The sequence below is a fragment of the Branchiostoma lanceolatum genome, chromosome 7 (genome assembly GCF_035083965.1).
Source record: "Branchiostoma lanceolatum isolate klBraLanc5 chromosome 7, klBraLanc5.hap2, whole genome shotgun sequence".
NCBI lineage: Eukaryota > Metazoa > Chordata > Leptocardii > Amphioxiformes > Branchiostomatidae > Branchiostoma > Branchiostoma lanceolatum.
The window spans coordinates 4,356,203-4,378,105 of NC_089728.1; the positions used below are offsets into that span (position 1 = coordinate 4,356,203).

The 21,903-nt window shown below is 41.7% G+C and overlaps 2 protein-coding genes across 7 annotated transcripts; one reads left to right on the top strand and one right to left on the bottom strand.

Moving 5' to 3' along the window:
• Positions 1–743: 743 nt before the first annotated feature.
• LOC136438651 (heat shock factor protein-like) lies at positions 744–17,579 on the top strand. Of its 6 annotated transcripts, none has more exons than XM_066433555.1 (13): positions 744–995; positions 2,366–2,474; positions 5,312–5,448; positions 6,857–6,981; positions 7,588–7,722; positions 8,354–8,465; positions 8,985–9,113; positions 10,429–10,650; positions 10,948–11,036; positions 11,555–11,756; positions 13,181–13,258; positions 13,828–13,912; positions 14,204–17,579. In XM_066433555.1, exons 1-13 carry the CDS (start codon positions 876–878, stop codon positions 14,341–14,343), a joined length of 1,683 nt encoding a protein of 560 aa, XP_066289652.1. In that variant the 5' UTR covers positions 744–875; the 3' UTR covers positions 14,344–17,579. The 6 variants fall into 6 exon arrangements, with proteins under 6 accessions (XP_066289652.1, XP_066289653.1, XP_066289655.1 ...); XM_066433556.1 differs by having other exon boundaries at positions 13,828–13,906; XM_066433558.1 differs by having other exon boundaries at positions 11,600–11,756.
• A 78-nt stretch (positions 17,580–17,657) lies between these two features.
• On the bottom strand, positions 17,658–21,750 carry LOC136438649 (GDH/6PGL endoplasmic bifunctional protein-like). The gene is made up of 3 exons (XM_066433553.1): positions 21,670–21,750; positions 20,485–21,274; positions 17,658–20,036 (listed from the first exon to the last, which is right to left on the bottom strand). The coding sequence occupies exons 2-3, from the start codon at positions 21,236–21,238 to the stop codon at positions 18,409–18,411; spliced, it is 2,382 nt and encodes a 793-aa protein (XP_066289650.1). The 5' UTR covers positions 21,239–21,274; positions 21,670–21,750; the 3' UTR covers positions 17,658–18,408.
• Positions 21,751–21,903: the final 153 nt, after the last annotated feature.

A 21,903-nucleotide genomic window follows, 5' to 3' on the forward strand; every position in this document is an offset into this window, starting at 1 on the left:
CTTCACTGAAAGTTTAGAATTTCATAAATTGGATAAGTTAACATCAAGCTTTTGGACAATTGCCTCACAGCATCACTGCATTTTTCTGCTGTGTTATGCAGGAGGGTAGTTTAATATGTTCTTTGGTCCATCTATACATCATGATTTTTGCTCAGCCTTGCACATGTAATTACCTGCAGTAAAAGTTTCTGGAGATAGGTGGCGCTTTTGATACATGAGCTTTTGGTTGTGTTTTAGGGGAGTTCACAGAACTTCAGTCTTTTCCATGATTCTTGTGCCTAAATTCTTCGCATATTTGTTTCTTTGATCCTTTATCTATTCATGAGAAACTCAGTTGAACAGTTCTAATCTTTTATCTCAAAAGTCAGGAAAGTTTAGTTGTTATAGTTTTACATAATGACGATAGTAGCGCTCTTGATCTGGGTCGAGTTAACCCTTATATCCTTGTTTTGTTTATTCATTCCTTCACAATCGATTCATCAACAGAAAAATACACCTTCTCCTCCTCAAGATGAGCTAAAACCACACATCTGCTTGAAGATTTAGACAACTTCCCTCAAATATTAATCTCTATATGTTATTAAAAGCAGATCTTCAGGTCGTAAAACTGTAATGTTGGCCAAGACAGTATCCATTGGCCCAGTGCTCGGGAGCTTGAGAAGCGTTGCGATTTTAAAACATCTACCTCTCTACATCTGCTTGGAGATTCCTCAAATCTCGCGAGATCCCGCGGGATGTCCGTGACGTAAAATATTCTACGTTGTTTGACGCACCTGTCATGGCCGCCTCGTGACTCATCGAGATCGGACTTGCACTTGAAATTGACAATTTTCCAGCTTTCCTGGGCTTCAAAGCAGCTCTGATTGTTCATCGTGATGAGTTCAAAAGATCACCGAGGGACGGAGTCGTCGGGCGGCGCCGTTCCAGCCTTCCTGACGAAGCTGTGGACGCTTGTGGAGGACCCATCGACCAACGAGCTGATTTTCTGGAGCGCGGTGAGATGCATGAAAATATTTTTTTTTCTACGTAACATCTACCAACATAATATTCCATCAGGGTACATAATTCCGACACCCTGAACAGATACGTCTAAACAGATCTCCAACCCAAGGTCCCCCTGTAATGTATTCCAGTTCTAAACTGTGCATACCTGGGGGTGCTGCACTGGAGACCTCTGAAACCCTGGTGACTGGAGGTTACACGTATACCGACTAACAAACGCACATAGTGACATACAACTCAGAAACCTTACGGCTGTTATTTATAGATAAGCTGTGAATTCTCATACATGCCTAGAAATGGTGCATATTTGTTACAAAGGTTTACATCATTCAGAAATCAGGATAAGATGATTAGAGTTCCCCAAAATTATAAAGCTTTTTGAAGTGAAACTAAATGCGCTTCGCTAGATTTAACTTTCGCAAAGAACTAATTTATTCTAGACATGATTTGATTGTACAAAATATGCCTTCATAGAAGTACACAGTACTGAAATTATGTAAACGTTGGGCATTTTACCAATTATATAAGATATTAACCGTTATGTCCTTGCCCTGATCAGGTCATCATCAGATAATTTATGCATGTGGAGTGCTGTAATACTGAGTCGATATTGCAGAAGAGATGGCCTTCCGTCTGTACCAACCTTACTTTAAATCACAAAATGTTAATGGCGATTTGAATTTCGTGATTTTCGCCCGGACTTCTCACCAAGAACCCTGGATCACAATGCAAACCTGCATGTGTTCTGTCAAATATTGTATACTGTACTCTAATTATTTGTTTAGTACTCTTTCCTGCTCTTCTGCTTTTTACATTGTGACAAGCTCAACGAGTTAGCTTTTTTCCTGATGGAAAATCAGTACTATTGTAGCGAATATGAGCTGGTTTGGCTCTGACTGAGTTCATGTTCATTTTTGTTTCTGTCACTGTAGCTTAATGTTCATTGTTTTCACGGTCACCTTTGTACCGCAAACTTATCATCACTGAAAAAACAATCCCAAACAATAACGCTCCAGTTCCTTATCGTTACACTATTGCACCCTGTTTCTTGTGGCTGTATAGCCGGGTGGAGACTACTAGTAGGACATTAGATCCCTGTAGACTTCAATAACAAATTTCAGAGTACCTACAATATGAGAAATCAAATTGTGTTTACAGCCAAAAAAATGTATAGCATATTTTGCAATTTCTTAAAAAAGGTAGTCTATTTGCTATACTCATGATTTGTACATTGTGTGTGTTATTAAGATATACTTGTTGTACAACTGTTTAATTGTGAAGCTGTTATAGCAATGGCTAAGTATCAACGGAGAAAAAGCAAATCAGAGTTTTGTAATATTGCAATAATATTTCTTTTTTCCAGAATGGCACCAGCTTCCATGTGTATGACCAGGCCAGGTTCGCCAAAGAAGTCCTGCCCAAGTTCTTCAAACATAACAACATGGCCAGCTTTGTTCGACAACTCAACATGTGTAAGTTATCCAAAAACCTCTTTTGTCTGTTTCGCATAACAGGTTATAGCTGCCTTTAGGTGTAACAAGTTTTGTACAGTAAGTGCAAGCTGCATAAGACTACCAGACTGTAAGGTTTGATCTACTCACACCGAGATGCACCCCTACTCTTTTTGATAAGTGTGTTGGGATTTGTTATGTGCTTGAGGTGTGGCTCTGCTCGAATACGGGCCTCTGGTTTACATCCCATCCGAGAGGACGCCCCTAACCGAAACTACCACATTTTCAACTGAGTCCGGTGTGGAAATAGGTGTAAACTGCCTCTCCCAAGAAACATTGGGACCTGCTAGGGATTGGAACCCAGAACCTTTGCTTTACTAGTAGGTTCTACATGTAAGTCAGCAACCCTAAGCACAAGACCACCTTGCCACCTTTTATTATAGATACACTAGCATTTCATGCCCAAGGTTTTACAAAATGGTAAACAAATTCTCGCTGTCTTTAACAACTGCAGAGTCTCTTTCCATTAGTGACCAGTCCCTTTCCCTTGAGCTGAGATGATCTGGAACAGATTAGGATTTCCTCCTTCTAGAAGCTTTCCACAGCCTAGCCCGGAGCCACATCTTAGTTATGTAATCAGTGTCGCTCCACAAAATGTTAGAAAGTGAAAAAAAGTAATTTTGAACCAGTCAACCTCACTGAAGAGCTATTCTTCCGCTGGTCGTAACAAGACAGATGCTATGTACAGTATCACTATCAGGGTGCGAAATACTTTTTTGAGCCAGGTTGCCCATGTTGCAACCTAGGGCAAAGGCTAGGTTGCACATCCAAATTTCAGGTTGCTCCAGCAACATTCACCGATTTCTTCAAATCAAGCTCGTATGTAGCGTATAATACTACTAATATTCCAAATATAAATTAGATAGTATTGTGTTCCCATTGACCTAACAACATCTTGTTTAGCCGAGGGCAGTGTGTTTTCCTCTTTTTCAGCTCAAATTCCACGATCTATGAAGGGTTTTGGATGGTTTAAAACAAAAAAGTGTTGATTTCTTTATTTCAATTGAAGATTTACCGAATTTTTATGAGTGACAATGTGCTTTTGTGAGCTTCCAGGGCTCCGATTGAGATCTTTGGCTCAAAATATATGGTTGCACACTGCGCTACCTGGGTTTGGAATTAACTTGCACCAACCGAAATCTTGTTGCACTGTGCAACGTGCAACCAGGTATTTCGCACCCTGAGTATGTACATGTTCATTGTACCGGGAAAATTCTTCTAGCTCTTTCAACAAGTACAATGAACAGAGGATTGGCAGCCCTTTCCTGTACTGTTCATGTTCAGTGAGCGACAACAGCCAGTATTCAAACTCGCAACCTCTTGGTTCAGAGGCAGGGTCGCTAATCACTGGACTACGCACACTACTGCGACATTTATTGAATGGTTTCACAAAAATACATCATCATAATACATGTGTACTTACAAAAGAGTGCAGAAACAATATATACCTTCAGCATAGGTGATTATTTGGTCCTAAAGCTAGATTTTTTTCCGCTGGTATTTAAAAGACCAGCTTATAGAGCATGAAAAAGAGGTATTTTTTTCCATAACCCAGACAGAGATTTTGGTAAACTGTTAGGCATATGGCCTCCAGCCAAGTAAAATTGCACCCCTAGATGAACCAGACTGAAACCATGCCAAGTCGGCACTGCATTAGGTTGAACAACCTGGAGTATGTTAAATTGCTTCTGACCTAGATTTGTCTAGAACTTAGAAGAGATTTATTTGTTTGTTTGTGATAAGCAATTATCTTTGGGGATACATACAAAATACACAATACACAATACAAAGCTGTCAAATGGAATTTTTTTTAGGGTAAACGGATATATTCTACATTCTACAAAAGAGGAAGTAAGTTTACTAAATAGGTGTGGCTGTGAAACTAGGGTGTGGGATTCCCCATTAAACTATATTTAGATATAGCATCCAAGTCTATATTGAAGTTAACTGTCCTGCAGACTTAACCAGTGTGCCAATACAAATTTATTTCCAAGTAGGCACTGCATTAGGGTGAACAAACTTAAATATATGCTAACACATTGAAATATATAGAATAGACTACATGTGTGTAAGCAAAAATAAAGAAGATCCCTTGTTGACTTGTTGATTAACTTTAAATGTCTACAACTAAAATATCCTGCGGGTCAAAAAAGCTGCTAGAGGGTCTAAACTGAGTTATGTCACTTCTCCCTGGGCACATGAACTATCTACCACCAAAAATCATGACCCGAGCATGTCCAGAACACCAGATATAAAAACAGGAAGTTCTGCTGCAGTACCAAAGCAAGCCACCAAGGGGCCAAGATTCATTTCTTTAATAGGGCAAGACCAAAGTAAATACCAAATTTCATGACAATCCATCCATAGGTTCTTGAGCTATGCTATTCAAGCACGTACATAGATACATCCATACACACAAACACTACCAAAAAGATATCCTTCTCGGTGAAGGTAAAAACGTATGCTTTATGTATGGCTGTCCCAGGAAGTCGGTCAGTCTTTACACGGGTCCATAAACTTGGATTTTTGGCTGTCTTTAAGCTGATGAAAAGTGAAATGTTTTTCTGACTCAGTTTCTACTCAGATGTCAATGCATATTGGATTGGCACAACAACAACAACAACTGCACTAACAGTGTCTACAAGTTGATCATTTTGTTGCATTCTCTTGGAATTGTGGCAAATAAAGTGAAAAATACCACAGCTCATTTTTGGATTATGATTATAGTATTTTAGTTATGCTCCACACATGCTCCAACGACTTAAACACTGTTCCAAAACATCTTCTGTGTTCCGCAGATGGTTTCCGGAAGGTGATGAACGTGGAGTCCGGCGGACTGAAGGCGGACCGGGACGACATGGAATTCAGCCACCAGAACTTCGTTCGCGGGAAACCGAACCTCCTGGAACAGATTAAGAGGAAGGTTGGCCCACCGGTGAATGCTATACTTTTCTTCAGTAGTTGTAGAGTGCCTGTGCTGCGTTGACAGGTGTAGTATCTGCAGGTACTCTTGTTCTTTTTCTGTGGTAGTCAGCTGGGAGCAGGGCTGTAGCCAGCACCAGTCATCACATCAAATGGCTGCTTATAGCATGGTTTAAATCTTGGATAGTACAGTTCTTTCCGAAAATAATTTCATCAGGTTGGTAGAACATAGGACATTTGGAGTTTCTTTTTCCACAACCAGGAATCTCACCTGCTGACGTTTCGGTGTCTGTCAGACACCTTCTTCAGAGCTTCTGACTGGAGTACTGCTTCTCGCCGCTATAAGTAGCCGATGTAGGTGGCGCTTTCGTTGGATTAAGGAGACAGTATAGATCAGGAAGTCATCAACAGTGATGAACCGAGACGAGGGGGGATACAAGCTCAGCCACGTTTGGGATTGCGTTCCCGCAAAAGCGCCACCTACATCGGCTACTTATGCTAAAATATGATTTGAATCAACACCCTGTACCAGTGTTCAGCAATGGACACTTTCTAGGCTACCCTTAATTTTTCTTTATGCCTCTCCCTACCTAATGTTAGCAGTGCGTACCTAAACTTACTTCAGGTCGAGGTTCAAGTTCAGGTACGGGCAAGGGTAGATTCAGACCTGAACAGCAGAGGCTCTGACACCAAAGGAAAAACAGGAAAACTCAACATCCAATATGGGAACCACTGGCAGCCACGCTATGTATGTCCAACCACATCGCTGGCTTCCTTTGACGTCACCAGTTCTCGGGAGCAGTTGCGAGACTTCCTGAATTCAGTAAAGGTGTCCACTGCCGAGGCCGACACTTGGCAATGGCAATGCTTTCGTCATTTTTCCAGCGCAAATTGATCTATGATTATGAAAGGCTTTAGATGGTTTAGAACAAGAAAGAGGATACACATTGAGTAGTTTTTTTTTTCTTGCTCTTAGTAGCCAACTTTCCGTTTTTTTAACCAAAACGTTTTGAAAGTCCAGCACTGGTCCAGCATACCGGTATGCATCCATACCCAAGATGTGAACATATTATCTGTAGAAACCTTCTGACAACGTGTCTTGTGGTAAAGGCAGTATCAGTACACCAACGATCCATTTTTTTTTACCTGTACCAAAACGTTTTAAAAAGTCCAGCACTGGTCCAGCGAACCAGTACGAATCCCTACCCAAGATGTGACCGTTTTATCCCTAGAAACCTCCTGACAAAGTGTCTTGTTCCAGGTGTCTGTGGTAAAGGCAGTATCAGTGCACCAACGTTTATGGGTTTTTTTTTTACCTGTACCGAAGCGTTTTCAATTGGTCCAGCATACCAGTACAAATCCCTGCCCAAGATGTGACCGTTTTATCCCTAGAAACCTCCTGACAAAGTGTCTTGTTCCAGGTATCTGTGGTAAAGGCGGATGACCTGAGGCTGAGACACGAGGACATGTCCCGTGTGCTGACTGATGTGAAGGTGATGAGAGGCAAACAGGAGAACATCGACACCAGGCTGCATTCTATGAAACAGTGAGTTGTTGTGTCCTCTTTTGGTGTTTGTTTGTCTGATGGTAGAGAATCATCTTTTTGTTTGTCTCGTATACTGTAATTCACTTTATCTTCACGGTAGCAAAATTTCATGGTATAAGGAAAATGGCCATTTTCACTGAACTTCACAGTGGCGGCAAGTGATTTACAAAACGGAGAATAACAACAGCTTTTTCATGGTGATGATAATTTCACCTTACATAGGTGGCTCTGTGAAAACAGTGAACATGAAGTTACAGTACTAGTGAAAGAAACAAGAATTTACAGTAACTGGTAAACTGCCTTTTGGTATAACACGCCAGTTTTGTACAGTATGTACAAACTGCGTAAGACCGGACTGAAAGGTTTGATCCGCTCAAACTAGGATGGGCCCCTACTCTTTTTGATAAGAGTAGTGGGTTCTTTACATGTTTGTGGTTTGGCTCTCCTCAAACATAGGGCCCCAGCTGTACATCCTTTTAGGGGCCTTCTATGGACTCAAATCCAGAACCTTTGGATTCTAAATCAACAGCCCTAACTACAGGACCACCTTTACACATTAGTACAGTATAAATGTCATGTTTATAATAATGATAATAATGTCTACAGGGAAAACGAGGCCTTATGGAGAGAAGTCGCCAGCCTGAGGCAGAAACACCACAAACAGCAGCAGATTGTGAACAAGCTGATTCAGTTCCTGGTCACTCTGGTGCAGCCCAACAGGCGCATCGGCATCAAGAGGAGGTCAGGAGATAACATTCGCAGCCTTACATTCAAGAGAACGGTCTGGGAAGGATATGAAATATGAAACCATACCATGTTTTTACCAGGAGGATAAGACAAAATATTAAGACTTGCTAAACACAATTCTATTTGTGAAGTGTTGGAGATCTTTGTTATACACTTGTTCTATCAGATTTCATTTATCACCTCCAGGAAGTAAGTTACCCTGAACCAGGGTACTGTTTTTGGTTGTGTATGTTTGTTCGCACCTGTAACTCAAGATCCTTTGATGGATTTGTATAAATTTTGGTATGTGGGAGTTATTGAGGTCCAAAAGAAACATGGAGACTTTGGACCCCCTAGCAGTATTTTCAGGTACTGCAGCTTTACAGGCTGACACCCCCTTCTTGGAAGTAGTGTGGTATAGTCCATTAACAGCTGGTCAGCTGTTCCCTATATGAAAGACCCCAAATGTGAGGAGATAGCTGTTGTAGAAGGGAAGGGGAGGATCACATCTGTGATGTCTAGGGCCCAAAACTCTAAACATTCAACAGAGCTATGAAATCTTTGATTTCATGTTTAAATTTAATTGTTTATCTTTTTACTACTTGTATGTTGATATTTGAATCTCCAAATCTTGTGCTATATGCAGGACTTTGGCAATAGAAGACAGCTATGGTGACGCCATGCCCAGCACAAGCAAGGTGCCGAGATATAGCCGCCAGCTGTCACTCCATAACACTTCCGAGACAGAGCCTTTCACGGTAAGAGCTTGGGTGTGAACATGACTTCCAGGACTTGTTAGTTATGTAAGGCCACAGCAAGTAAATTCTATAGGTACATGTAAATTCTATAGGTACATGTAAATTCTATAGGTACATCTACATAGGTTTATATATAATTTATAGATTATACATGTGGCCTTACTGAGTGTTGATAGTATAGTTTTACATTCTCCAAATAACCTAATAAGTTGTAACATTAAAGAGAATATCTTGAAAACAAAGTTTAAACATGAGAAGATGAAAATTGTTTGATTTTGATTTTATTAGAATTGCAACAGTGCAATACAGGTGGGACACTGGCAGCTATTACTGGTGTGGTGACTGTGTTGATTGTTGATATGATGAATACGATGATGATATGTACATGTACTTTTTATTGGCATTGCCTCTGGGTGGATCCATTTAGATCTACATTTTGATTTGTACAAATGCCCCATAGACTGTGACAGCTTATCACCTTTCCCTCTCTTTTCCTTGCCTGTGATTGGATACTAAAAGAGCCAACCACAGGAGCCGCAGCAGGTCTCCCCTTCCACCTCCGGACCAATCATATCAGACGTGACGGACATGGCGTCCATCAGCGGACAGAGCTTACCAACCGTCCTCATGCCGACATCTCCACCCGTGGTAAGGTCTTGCTTTTGCGTTGGAATGAGGGATGTGAATGAAGTGTTCGTTGCTGTATATGTTTCTTTCCCATTTCGCCTTTTTTTTTTAGAATAAAGTACTGTAAATGCATTTAAGTTTGTGTGTTTTTTATTTCACTGTAGGGAAAAAATGGAGTGTTCACGGTGGTTTAAGGTTCACGTTTGAAACAATAGTAATGCTCTACAGTCATTGGAGGGCAAAACGTTTAGTGGTGGTTTTAAGTTCGTGCTGAGGAGTTCTCCGCAAAAACCGCGAACATAAAACCACCACGAAAATTTCTGCATTGACAGTAGCTGTCTGGTATACTGTATTTTATTTTGCACTTCTATGATCATTTTACTGTATGAATCTTTGGTATGAATTTATCTGTTATCTGATGGTCAGTCAAGTCCACAGGTTTGTAAATTCAGAAGATAATACAAGTTGCCTGTATGGGATGCACTGCTAGGAGTGTACAAGGTATGGTCATAGCAATGTGAAAAGGGAGAATATCTTTCAGTATAGCTTATATTATAAATGAGCTATGCTTATAGAGATATGGTCCAAGGTTATTCCTAACAAATGTTATAGATGCTGTACTATGCTAGTGCATAGCTACATAAGGTATATCTTCTTTTGATTTAATAGCATATAATAAACTTGGCACAAAAAGTTTGGAAACTTGGTTATGATCAGAAAGAGATAGTATAGCCACTGCATATTGGTTCTCACCAAGTGCTCTGGTTGTTATTTCCCCCAGCAGGACCATGACTTTTCCACGTTCAATGAAATGTGGCTAGCTCAGTTGGACCGCATCTTTTGTGCCGAGGTAGTAACGTCTAACTTTTTTTGTTCCTTAACCTTTTACGTTGTTCTGCATGTTGTTACGACCAACCAATCCATGAGCTAACCTCCCTGGTTTGTAAAATGTTTTTGCCTAATACTGGTAGAGACATTATGACATAACTGTATGGGTGTAGCCATGAGTCATCAACCCATGCTCCTCTTATAATCACTTGCTGCCTGACTACAATGTACAACATTGGTCCAGAGCCAAACCAGCCTTCCAATTTTCCGAGTATCCTATTACACCATTTTTGTCTTACACCCTGGCAGGCTGCAACCCTGCCATATTCACGCAAATACATACACACCAAGACAGACAAACAAACACACTAACTGATTACAATACCTCCATTTTCACGGAGGTAATGATGCCACATGGAGAAGGATGTGTCAAACTGGCAAGTTTGTAGAAGGTCCTTAGATTAAAAGTTATTGGTTGTCTAACCTATGGTGTGATATTGTTATCCAGGATGGCAGCAGTGGATCAGATGTGACAACACCACCCCCTCCCCCCTACTCCGAGACCCCTGGGACGTCCGCAAGCTCCGTACAGACCACCTCTTCGTTGCCCATGCCCACGTCCCTGCCTTTCACCCCGACATCGATGACGTCGAGCCTTGGCACAGACATGGCGGGAGTGCCCAGTGAGGGTCTGCTGGACGAGGCCTTCTCACCCACAGCATTCATGCAGGTGTGTTGTAGATAACATTAGAGCCTGGTCACATGCTAGCTTCGGTTAGGGACGTCCCTCGGATAGGACGTTAAATGGAGGTCCCGTGTTTGGGGAGAACCACACCCTTCGCACGTTAAAGAACCCACCACACCTTTTGAAAAAGAGTAGGGGCATGCCCCGGTGTGCGATGGTCCAAGCCTTACAGTCTGGTCTGGGTTGACATCTTGAAAAGGTGATAGTTCACCTGTTATGTCAATCCTTCCACAATTGTGGTAAATCTGAATAAATAAATAAATAAATGTCTTCTACATCCAGGGTCTTGCTGAGGGCACCTTAACTGTACAGGAGGAGCCCCAGGACATGTCTGTTGCAGTACACAACTCTCCTCCCAAGCAATTTTGCAGGTAATTTTTGTTTTAACTTCTCTGTGCTCCATTTGAAGTGTTATGGCACAAAATATAAAACACCTGCCACAGGCAAACATGAAATTTCTTTTCATCCTCTTCGAAACATGTAGAGCACCTATATAGAGAATACAACACGGTACCAGCTTAACCATCAGACCCATGTGGGAGAGCTGGGGACGAGAATGCACATTGCATTCTTTTTGTGTCATACCCGCCCAAGAAAACACACATTTCAGTATGAAATACGGCACAGAAAGTTTAGAAATCTCAATGTCGTCAAACAAAACATCAATTCCAGTGTCCCAATCTGGTGGACAAACTTTCAATAGCGGCGCAATCGGTGCACGGGAATCATTCTATGAAAACCTGTGTTACATAAGTAGAAGCCTGTGAGATGCCGTAAAATACAGACAGGCCTGGAACACACCACTGCCCAGCTATAATATAAGACGTAGTATTACATGTCCTGTCTGTGTGTGAATTTTGTGTGCTAAACAAAGTGTGATTTATTTAAGACTGGGTGGGTCTGGTTCACAAAGCAGACCTGTGCAAACTTCCAGGCAAGACATGGACGTCCACTTGGACACCGTCCAGTCCAGCCTGGACTCCATCCAGTCCCTGCTGCAGAGCGGAAACTTCAGCCTGGATGCCTCTCAGCTGACCGACGTCTTCAACCTACTTCCAAACGAGCCAAGTATGCTTATGTCCGACTCAACGGTCAGTACCATAGTGTAGATACTTGTGTTAATATGTTCAGTAATGTAATGTGTTTGTTATAGGTAAAGTAGTGGGAAAACTCAAGCCATCCGTACTCACTCACGCCGTTAAAAGTTAAAATCCTCCCACACCGTATGGTGTATAGGGCGGTGCCCATCTCCGTTTCATAGCCCTTGGCCACATTGTGGTGCAATCACTGCATCAGGGGGCTAGTCCACTGGCCACTGGAGTGTGTTTAACTTCCATACTGTTTCAGAAGTACCGGTATGTACCATTTTTATAAAGTCTTTGGTATGACTCAAGGCGCCTCTTATCCAGAGGTGTCCTACCCGGGGCTTGAACCCGGGCCTTCTAGTCCAAGTAATTTGAACCAGATGTGGCTAGTAACAGAAGCGCAGACCAACCACAGTGTAGATACTTGTGTTATTATGTTCAGTAATGTAATGTGTTTGTTATAGGTAAAATAGTGGGCAACCTCAAGCCAACAATACACACTCACGCCGTATCTTCAGAAAAGACGCTGTAGCCGCATGTTCCCATTTAGAACTTTATTCAAGCCCACATCCAGACTAGTTTTGCCTGTGTGGCTTTCTCGATGGTTTGAGACATTGTACTTGCTCATTGGAGCCTAGACCATCGAGAAAGCCACACACAAGGCAAAACTAGTCAGGATGTGGGCTTGAATAAAGTTCTAAACGGGAACATGCGGCAACAGCGTCTTTTCTGAAGATACGGCGTGAGTTTGTACAGTTGGCTTGAGGTTCCCCACTACTTTGCCTAATGTGTTTGTTATAATTACGACTCCAGGAAGATTAGTGAGGTATGTATCATTTACTGTCACTAATGGAGATCTTTCAAATAAACAAATAAACAAATAAACCAAAAGATTGTCAAACATCTGTGTACAAAACGGATTTTAGAAATGAGAATGCGACAAAATAGAAGCAAAAATAAATGTTTTTTTTTTCTATAAAAATCCAAGGAAAAGTGATCAATTTTGCAAAGTTTCTCTATATACAATACACCTATATGCCAAGCAACCTCTGGAATGTGACTGTCTCTTTCTAGGACTGCACTGCCCTCATGGGTTGGCTGTTCCTTTTTCTAGGACAGTACCCTCAGGGGTTTTCTTCAAGACCAAAACTATGGTTGCCCAGACATTCCCAAAAATGCCTGTACAATTCCTGGAATTCTTGCAAAATGCACACAATTCTACACTATTACACTTGCCCCAGAGCTCTCGCCAAAAAAATTGACACTCATTTTCATGGCAGTCCTAATTCTTGATCAGAAGTTCCAATGAATGCACAGTCACCTGCCATTTAATCGTCATCTTGACTGTCCACTAATCAAGCCATTTACCGTCTGTACACAACATTAGATACAAAATGTTATACGAAACTATTTTGGCCTCCCATATGCAGCTGCAGGACTGGAGGACACACACCCTAGAAGCTAACAGAGCAGGATTTGTCCTGCCAGAAACGGCCAATGAAAGACAGGTGAATACGCCCAGGCCAGAGCCCTGAGGCCCCCACTACAAATTTGTTGGATGGACCAAAGCCGGAAGGATGATATACACCCAGCATGCGCTTGCAAGCATTACCTGGCCCTGTGTTGGCTGTATGACTGATGTAGACATTGTTGTAGGGGCTCGAACATTCTCCTGTGCAGAGCTTTGCCCGCAGCCTACGCAATGTACCCTCTGGAGGCTCTGCTAAACCGGGCTGAGATTTTCACTTTTCTGAACATGGCTTCTAACCAGCTGTCAGCCAATCAGAGAATCGGCTTTACGTAAAGAAAAAGATTTAGACCACAAAAGTGGAAACCTCACCCTGTTTAGCAGAGCCTTTCCAAGGTATATTCTATAGGCCGCGGGAGAGGCTCTGTGTAGGAGAATTTGGCTTGAATTAAATTTTACTCTCTATTACAACTAACGTGCAACGGAAGTAAGTTACTAAATTCTGAGTGCTCAAAAAGCAAAAGTTGTTACAACTATACACTAATTCTGAAAGATTTGCTGTTCTAGATGTGATAACATGTAATGTTTCTCCCGTCTGGTGGACTGCAGGCCCTGTTAGACTCCCTGTCTGAGTCACACAACCGGAATGAGCAGGATCTGGCCAGTATGGCATCCGAGGAGGCCGCAGGTAAAGGTACAATTGGTTAGCTTTAGCTTTTAATCTGCAATTTGTGATGGCAAGGTGGGTAGGGTTGTTGACTGAGTCTAAGAGTTACTGTAAATGCAGAAATGTTTGCGGTAGTTTTATGTTCGCGGTTTTCACTGTGACGGTTTCACCGCGAACTTAAAAACATTTTTGTCCAATACTGAAACAGTATGTGACTATAGCACTGCCGCAAACTTAAAACCACTGCGAACACTCCATTTTCCCCTTAGTGCGAAATTAAAACCACGTGCATTTGCAGTACCTTGTCTTTTTTCCCAGGAAAGGAACTGATTGGATACGCACCCGCCAACATTGACGACATGCCCAGCCTGTTTGATAACTTGGATGAGGAAGAAGACCCTGAGTTCTTCAACAAGGTCATCGCAGCAGACACAGGCAAGGAGGATACTGGGAAATGATCCTAGTCAAACTAGTCAGGACATTTGCACCCCTCTTTAGTATAATGGTCTGTCCTGACCTGGTTCCAGGCATGTCAACAAGGTCATAGCAGCGAACACAGGCTAGGAGGAAACTGGGAAATGATCCTTACTCTCTGAAGAACGGACAGTTAAACTTGTCAGGATATGAGCACCCCTCTGTAATATAATGGTATGCCCCGACATGATTCCAGGCATATAGAAATACTTAGGGTCAGTCCATTAAAAGAAATATCGGGGGAGATACAGGAAATTTTTCTGTAAATTACTGAAATGATAAGGTATGTGCTTCACATTACAGACAGGGAGATTCCTTTACTCTTTTCATCTTAAGGTACCAGAACTACTTAAAAAGTAGGTTGTATAGGTTTGGTTATATGAGGTAGTTTGGGTGAAGAGTGTTATGTGGAGTTGCTATATTTCCAAGCAGAGGTAACGTTACCTTCTGTGTATATATAAACACTATCTTAAGCCTAGACATATACTTGTATTCCAACCTGTTCAGTGTTTTACATTACTTAAAAATGGCTGCGCAACTTGCCAAATGTGGCTGACACTAAAACATCAACTTGGTATATCTTTGTTCCAAAATTGTCGAAATTGTGCTGTATGTGTCATAGGCAGGCTTTACACTTTATACATTAACAGTAGTTCGGCTGTATCTTTTGTTCCAAAATTATTGCAGTTGCATGTCTGTGTAATAGGCATACTTTACACTTGATTTTTTTCACTGTCGTACTAGACATTACTGTCTACTTCTATCATAGACTACAGTATTATCAGCGTAAAGAGAAGAAAGTGAAGTGTACCACAGATTGAGTGTAGTTAGGTATCTCCCTATAGCTCAACTGGTGTAACAGCCTCACAGTTGAGCTCCTGGTTCCAAATAGTTAGGAACGGGTTCAATTCTGGCCAAGACATCTCAGCCTTTTGAAACAGACGTAAAATGGGCGTCCCTTGTTCGAAGAGGTGCCTTGAGCACGTTAAAGGGTAAGGGCTAGCAACCCCTCCCTGTAAAAATACAGCCTGCTACTGAAACAGCAAGGAAACTTGCTGACCTGTGTGTCAGGCACTACAACTAGTACAAGGGTCTTACGAACGAAGAAACAAATGTACCGCAGAAGTGTACTTCAGCCTCAAAGACTGAACTACGCACCTTCTTTTCTCTTAATACACAGAAAACAGCTACGAGAGAAGTAGACAGCATTGTCTAGTATGTAGTGTAGAGCATGCCTTAGTCATTTTCTCTATACAAAGGGTAGGATAAACCATTCCAAGTCTTACTGAGTTGAACATTATTTAGAAAGATTGGACATGTTTCTTTGTTCCATCTCAAACATTACAAGGTGCCTTTGAAGGACCCTGGGGAGGTAATTTGTGGGAAAAAAAATGGTTATGAAATATTAAAAAGTAAATGATTAGAAGGTGCCTTTCATCTTTTTTTAACATCAGGATTGTTTGCAGTAGTTCTATCAAAATGAGAGGAACTTTGAATGGCACAGTTGGGTTAGTATTGCATTATATATTGGTAAAATGTTGCACCACTATTTTTTTACACACTCTTATTCTAGTCTCTACCAGACTAGCTGCGCTGGCTATAGGGAGAACATTTGCCGGAGACTTTGGCCATGGAGGGTAACATTCGATCCTATCTCCATAGCCGACTCCCTTCAAAAAAATTGACTCTATTTTGGCCAATTTCTACTATTTTCCCAGCGACCCACGGAGGCTGGTAGAACCTCCTCTTATTCTGCCACATCAATCCTTTGTCTTTCCTTGAGCTGTTGACATGGGAAGGGCTTCCCTATCTATTGACTTTGATTTGTTGTACATCCTTTCTATCTGCTAAATTTTCCATTGGTACAAGCTAAAAGGTACATCAAACAAAGGCAGGCACAATACAGACACTCTCATACTAACTGTACAGCAAATCATAAAATTGATCAATAAAACAAGATCATTAATGTGAAGAGTAAAGAACCAAGGTCATGTAGCTTTTATGGCAGAACCACTATTTTTCTAGACCTAGATGATCTGTGTGCTAAAGTGTACCATAAGCAATTTATCAGATAGAAAATACTAGAATATACCAGCAGCTTTCGATATCTCTAAAATTCCAGTGATACGTTGACATTTGAAGTACATGTACATCTGTATAGATAATTGTGTTTGGATTTCAATGTTAATGATCCCATGCTTATACTTAACTGTGACTTTAGAATGCAGTCTGCATTGCTAAAGGTAGTCACCAAGGAGATAAGAATTACAACACATGTGATCATTCACAGAAAGGCAACCCTTGGATAACGTTAATCTCCAAGCAGATCTACACGGTGCACCAAAAATCGTATATGCTAGCCAGATTAAGCTCCAGTCAGCCAGATAAGCTCCAGTCCCCACCGTAGGCTGACTGGAGCTTATCTGGCTAGCATATACGATTTTTGGTGCACCGTGTAGATCTGCTTGGAGATTAGGATAAGGTAGACTCCATTGCACATTGACCACTAATTCAGAAGTCGACAATGTAGTAATTTATTTGTTGAAATTGAATTGTGACTGCAAGTTTTGTTTTGTTCTGAATATTAACATAAGTTTCAATTTAGGAATTACCATTGATTGTCACCACCTTCTTTAGAACCCATATCATAAGGAAGGGGCCTAGTTCAAGTAGTTGTCCCATTTGTACATGTGCTACAACTACCATTCCCTTATGCAGAGCCTAGCCTGCAACCTATATAATATACCTTCAGTAAGCTTTGCTAAACCAGGCTGAGGTTTTCACCTTTATGGGTGTGACCTCTTACCAGCTGTCAGCCAATCAGAGAATTGGATTTCCCTGAAGAAAACATCAAGGTAATTCTCTAATTGGTTGACAGCTGGTTAGAGGCCACACCCACAAAAGTGGCAACCTCAGCCTGGTTTAGCAGGGCCTCCCAAGGTATATTGGGCAAGGCTCTGCGTAGGAGAATGGCTTATACATTACCGGAAGTTTGTACTTTATATTAGTTGTTTTATTGTAATACAGCGTTGGTTGATTATGTCCTGTTTTGTATAGTTATATCAAAAAGTGAAGAAATGGTTTTGAAAGCACTTCAAATAACCCTTTATGTGTATGTACACTTTGCACATAGTAACAGAAAAGAGTTCTATGAATGACTATCAGAACAGATCATCTTGTTTGTACTTTCGACATTAAAATAAAGTTAATGTGCATATGATGTGGGCTGTCATTGTGTCAAAATTAGATCAAAGAATTAGACTTCCATGGAAAAATGATTGATGGGCAAACACAGCACTATAAATTCTTTTCTTTTTAATACATCTGGGCCAGTCGTAGAATAGACTCTTCCCATAGCCACCTCTGTCAAAACATAGAAATGCAAAATAAAACATAAAAATGCAAATACTTCATAGAGATACAGCCACTCGCTCATTTGGCGAACACCTAATTACCATGCTACATGTATCCTTGGTTTAACTGCTACATGTATTTTCTTTTCTGAATGTCATCCATATAAAATTGACTTGCTGTGACCTAGATGATTTTATTCTATACTACTACTATACCATATATAACAATCACTCTCAATCGAGGCTGGCTGTGATTTGGGGGAAAACTAGTTCCTGTTTGCCTTATATACAGAGAAATAGCAGCATAGCAATTGATGTTATAAAAAGCTAGACTAAATATAAAAGTTTGAACATCAAACAGTGATCCATGATTTTGAAATCGTTTCTAGTTTGCATTGTACAGTGTTGTGATTCCATTCCTTAAAGAAAAATGTCATAGAACACAGACTTGCACTTAGTCTGTGCCAAATTGCATAGTTGACATAGAGTATACTTTCATCATACTTTTGAACAATTTGCATGTTTTACAGATGAAAACTCTAACAGAACAGAAGCATTACCATGATTAATGGCACTTCACACAGTAGGATCTTACCATCCTCCTATACAGAGCCACAGCCTATACATTCAATATACCTTGAGGAGGCCGCCGGTGAGTAGGAGAATTGATCCTACAAGACAGAAAACCAAAGTAAACTACTCCTGCCCAAACAGGGCTTGGTGGTCTATGTACCAAGTCATGCTGTCCTGCTTTGGCTGAACTCCTGTTATGGGCAACTTTTCCAAGTCAACCCCTCCATCCTGGAGCTTTTTAACAATGCCGTGCTTCCCCTTCCCGAGGACAAGAACGCCAACATTCTGGGACTTGTTGATGGATGCAAATGTTATGGTCATCCTCTGCTTCACCTCTGCGTCTCCCGTCGCGTCGGTGATTGCGACATATTTTTCCTGCTCGTGCAGTGCAGGGGATCCCGGAAAAAGCGAAGCCGTGTGTCCGTCAGACCCCACACCCAGTAAGACGTAGTCAAAGGCACCGTCTAGGATGTTGGAGACTTTGCTGTGATGTCGGTCGGCCCCGTTTACGTCGCACTCTTCATAAGCTCCCCCCACCGGCATAGGATTGACATTGTACATTGGGATGTTCAGGTAGCGGAGAAGATTCTTTTCCACAAAGTAGAAGTTGGACCTTTCGTCGTTGTGGGGGACGCATCGCTCGTCCACAAACCAGATAAGGGTCTGTTTCCATGGAAACCCCATCCTCTCGGACTCCAGGACGAAATAGTTCAGCAGCTTCAGGGGACTCTTGCCACCCGAGAACGCGATGTGGAAAAGTTCCTTTGTTTGGAGAGTTTGTAAGGCTATGTCTTTGATGTCGTTGGCCAGTTGAGAAATGACCTTGTCGCTTTCCCCTAACACTAACTTTTGACCCCTAAACACAGATGGCAGAGTAGCCAGGTTCAATGTGCCAGGGGAAGAGGATGCTGAGAATGCAAAGGCATCATCTCTGTCAACTATCAGATCTGACAGGAAATATAACTTGTCATCGACTAAGACATACTGCAGCGTTGAGTCTTCCTTTCCGCCAGGGTACTTCCTTGGTTCCTTTCCTTCAAGTTCTTTAAGGAGAGGAGTCCAGATTCTCCAAGATGCAAGCAAGTTTGGGGAGCTGACAAAACGGTCACTCTGGCCACGGTACACGGACTCAATAAGGGAACTGTAAGCGTCCCTGACAACTTTGGGAGTGTATACGTGATAGGCACTTGCTGGGAGATCGAAAATCTCCATGTCTGCAGGTGGTTCATGTTCAACCCACCCAATTGGCACGACTGGTTTGGGAAGGCCCTTTGAAACTAGCACAGCAGGAACTTTAAGTTTGCCATGTCCGATATGGAAAATCACCTGATTATGAGGACAAGCCCTCTCTATACAGTTTTCATCTGCCAACAGCTTCCTGAAAACAACTCTTACATATCCAACTCTCTCATCTAGCTTTTTACCGGCCATTACTACAAATGGCACATTCTTCCACCTGTCACTGTTTATGGTAAAGACAACTGCAGCAAAAGTTGCTGATTGGCTGCTGTCCTTGTCTTCCTTTTTCAACTCTTCTTGCCATTGGCTGTTGTATTCTTCATACTGACCAATCAGAGAGCCCTCTGAACTAAAAGGTTGGATTTGGCTGTAAAGGTCCAGTTTCTTTTGCTGGAAGTCACTGCGGTCACCTCTCTGTGGCGTATCCATGGCAACTAGAGTCAGGATCTCAGTCAGGTGGTTCTGTAGAACATCCCTGATGATGCCATAGCTGTCAAAGAAGCTCAATCGACCTGGGAAGGAATTTGAAGGAATGCTATTATTGAAATCTTATGGGCATTACATGAATTTGTGCTGTATTCTATTGAAGTCAAACTCTCCTTGCTATCACAACTTTCACACAATATCTTTGTGTTTATGCTGAAAAACTTGTTGAAAAATGTTGGCAAGATATTCACAATCATCTTTGTTCGTCTCTGTTTCTATGACCTGTTACTTTAAATTTTCTGTAAAACTTTTGCGGTGGTCTTATTTTTACCGCAACCCCTTTAGCAAAAATCTATGACACCACAAATATGTCTTCTCTGTATTACTAAATATAACTGCACTACAGATTTATTTCAACCGGTAAGTTATAACATCGCGAAAACCTCTCCTGCTACCGCGAAATAAAACTACCGCGAAAGTAAACTAATCTACAGCACCATAGTCCTTTTTTCCTAGATTGTTTATACCCCTCACCTTTCACGTCGATGGTCTCCTTCATGACCACCTCTACCCTCTCTATGTGCTCCGCATTCCACATGGCCTCCAGGTCCCAGTTCCCGCGCCGGAACGGTAAGATCTCCTCCACCGCCTGCTTCCCGAGGTAGTGATCCACGCGGTACAGCTCTTCCTCTGAGAAGAACTCTGACAAACTCTCCACCAGTTCTTCCGCAGACGGTAGGTCGTGTCCGAACGGTTTCTCCACCACGACTCGTAGCCAAGCATCAGGCCCCTTGGGCCTGCAGAACTTGTGTATGTTGGCAGAAACACCTGGATAAGCAAACGGAGGTACGGAGAGGTAGAAGAGTCGTCCGCATTCGTCTAGCTCCGATTGCTTGAGGTTTTCCTCAATGGTTTTGCACAGCTCTACATAGTCATCTTCCGACTTCAATCTGTGGTATTCCACAATTTCAACGAACTTTTCCCTCTGTTGGATACAGCTATCAATTTCGGTGGAACATTTCCTATTCTGTGTTACGATCTCTCGTAAAAGTGGACCACCTGCCTCTGCGTTATTCCTTCCGCCTCCGTAGAAGGAAAAACTGTTCCCCTTTGCAATTTCTGTCTGGTACAAGTCAAAGAAGCCTTGCCACAGATATTTCTTAGCCAGATCACCTGTGGCTCCAACAAGGACTACATTGGTGTGTTTGCTGTATGCTTGTTGTGTAGAGAGGACTGTGATGAGAAAGACAATGGCGGCTACCTTCCTGATAACGGCTGATGCAGTCATGTTTGTTTGTTTTTTCACGACAAGCTTTGTAGTAAACTGCATGGGCAAAAGATAGTACAACAAAATATGACTAAAAGCATTTTCTGGAATGTTACTGGCAATTTTTGCTCATACAAATGATAGATTTGTACATTATTATTTAAGTATACGTTTCATCCACCAGCACAATCTAAAAGATAGATTCTTCCAGTTCTTCAGACCTTCTTTCTTACCTTAACATATTGAGTGACAAAATGATAGGCCTACCACACACTTTATCAAATTTTCTCAAATAATTGCCACGCCCCCCTCCCCACTCCCGCTCCATATTGCGGCTCACTTCACAACACAGCTCAGTTGCTTAGAAACGGATAAACACATATCATAAAGAGTGCATCTGCTACATGTAAAATAGTGAAGACGAAGAGCATAAGGATATTCTGAAAACCTACAAAACGACCAGCAAACGTGTCTTCTCTTCTCTGCTAGTGTCTTCAGCCAGTGTAATGCTTATCTCTATGCTTCAGCAGACGAACTTTGGAGCTAATAGACAGCATCTACACGTAGCTGGCAATACCTACTAGTATTACGTGTATCTATTAGTATGTTTCAGGCAGACAATGATAAAATCTGTACAAATGTACATAATATATTAAGATCTATTTCATCTATTGTACTTGTATTCA

What these genes read in the sequence shown, in the direction of transcription:
- LOC136438649 (XM_066433553.1), bottom strand. Translation starts at nt 21,238, where the DNA reads ATGACTGCATCAGCCGTTATCAGGAAGGTAGCCGCCATTGTCTTTCTC. An exon ending in GGAGACCATCGACGTGAAAG is followed by an intron (nt 20,037 to 20,484) that starts GTGAGGGGTATA and finishes ATTCCTTCCCAG; the next exon opens with GTCGATTGAGCTTCTTTGAC.
- LOC136438651 (XM_066433555.1), top strand. Translation starts at nt 876, where the DNA reads ATGAGTTCAAAAGATCACCGAGGGACGGAGTCGTCGGGCGGCGCCGTT. An exon ending in AGAGGAAGGTTGGCCCACCG is followed by an intron (nt 5,449 to 6,856) that starts GTGAATGCTATA and finishes GTCTTGTTCCAG; the next exon opens with GTATCTGTGGTAAAGGCGGA. An exon ending in TGCTTATGTCCGACTCAACG is followed by an intron (nt 11,757 to 13,180) that starts GTCAGTACCATA and finishes TCCCATATGCAG; the next exon opens with CTGCAGGACTGGAGGACACA.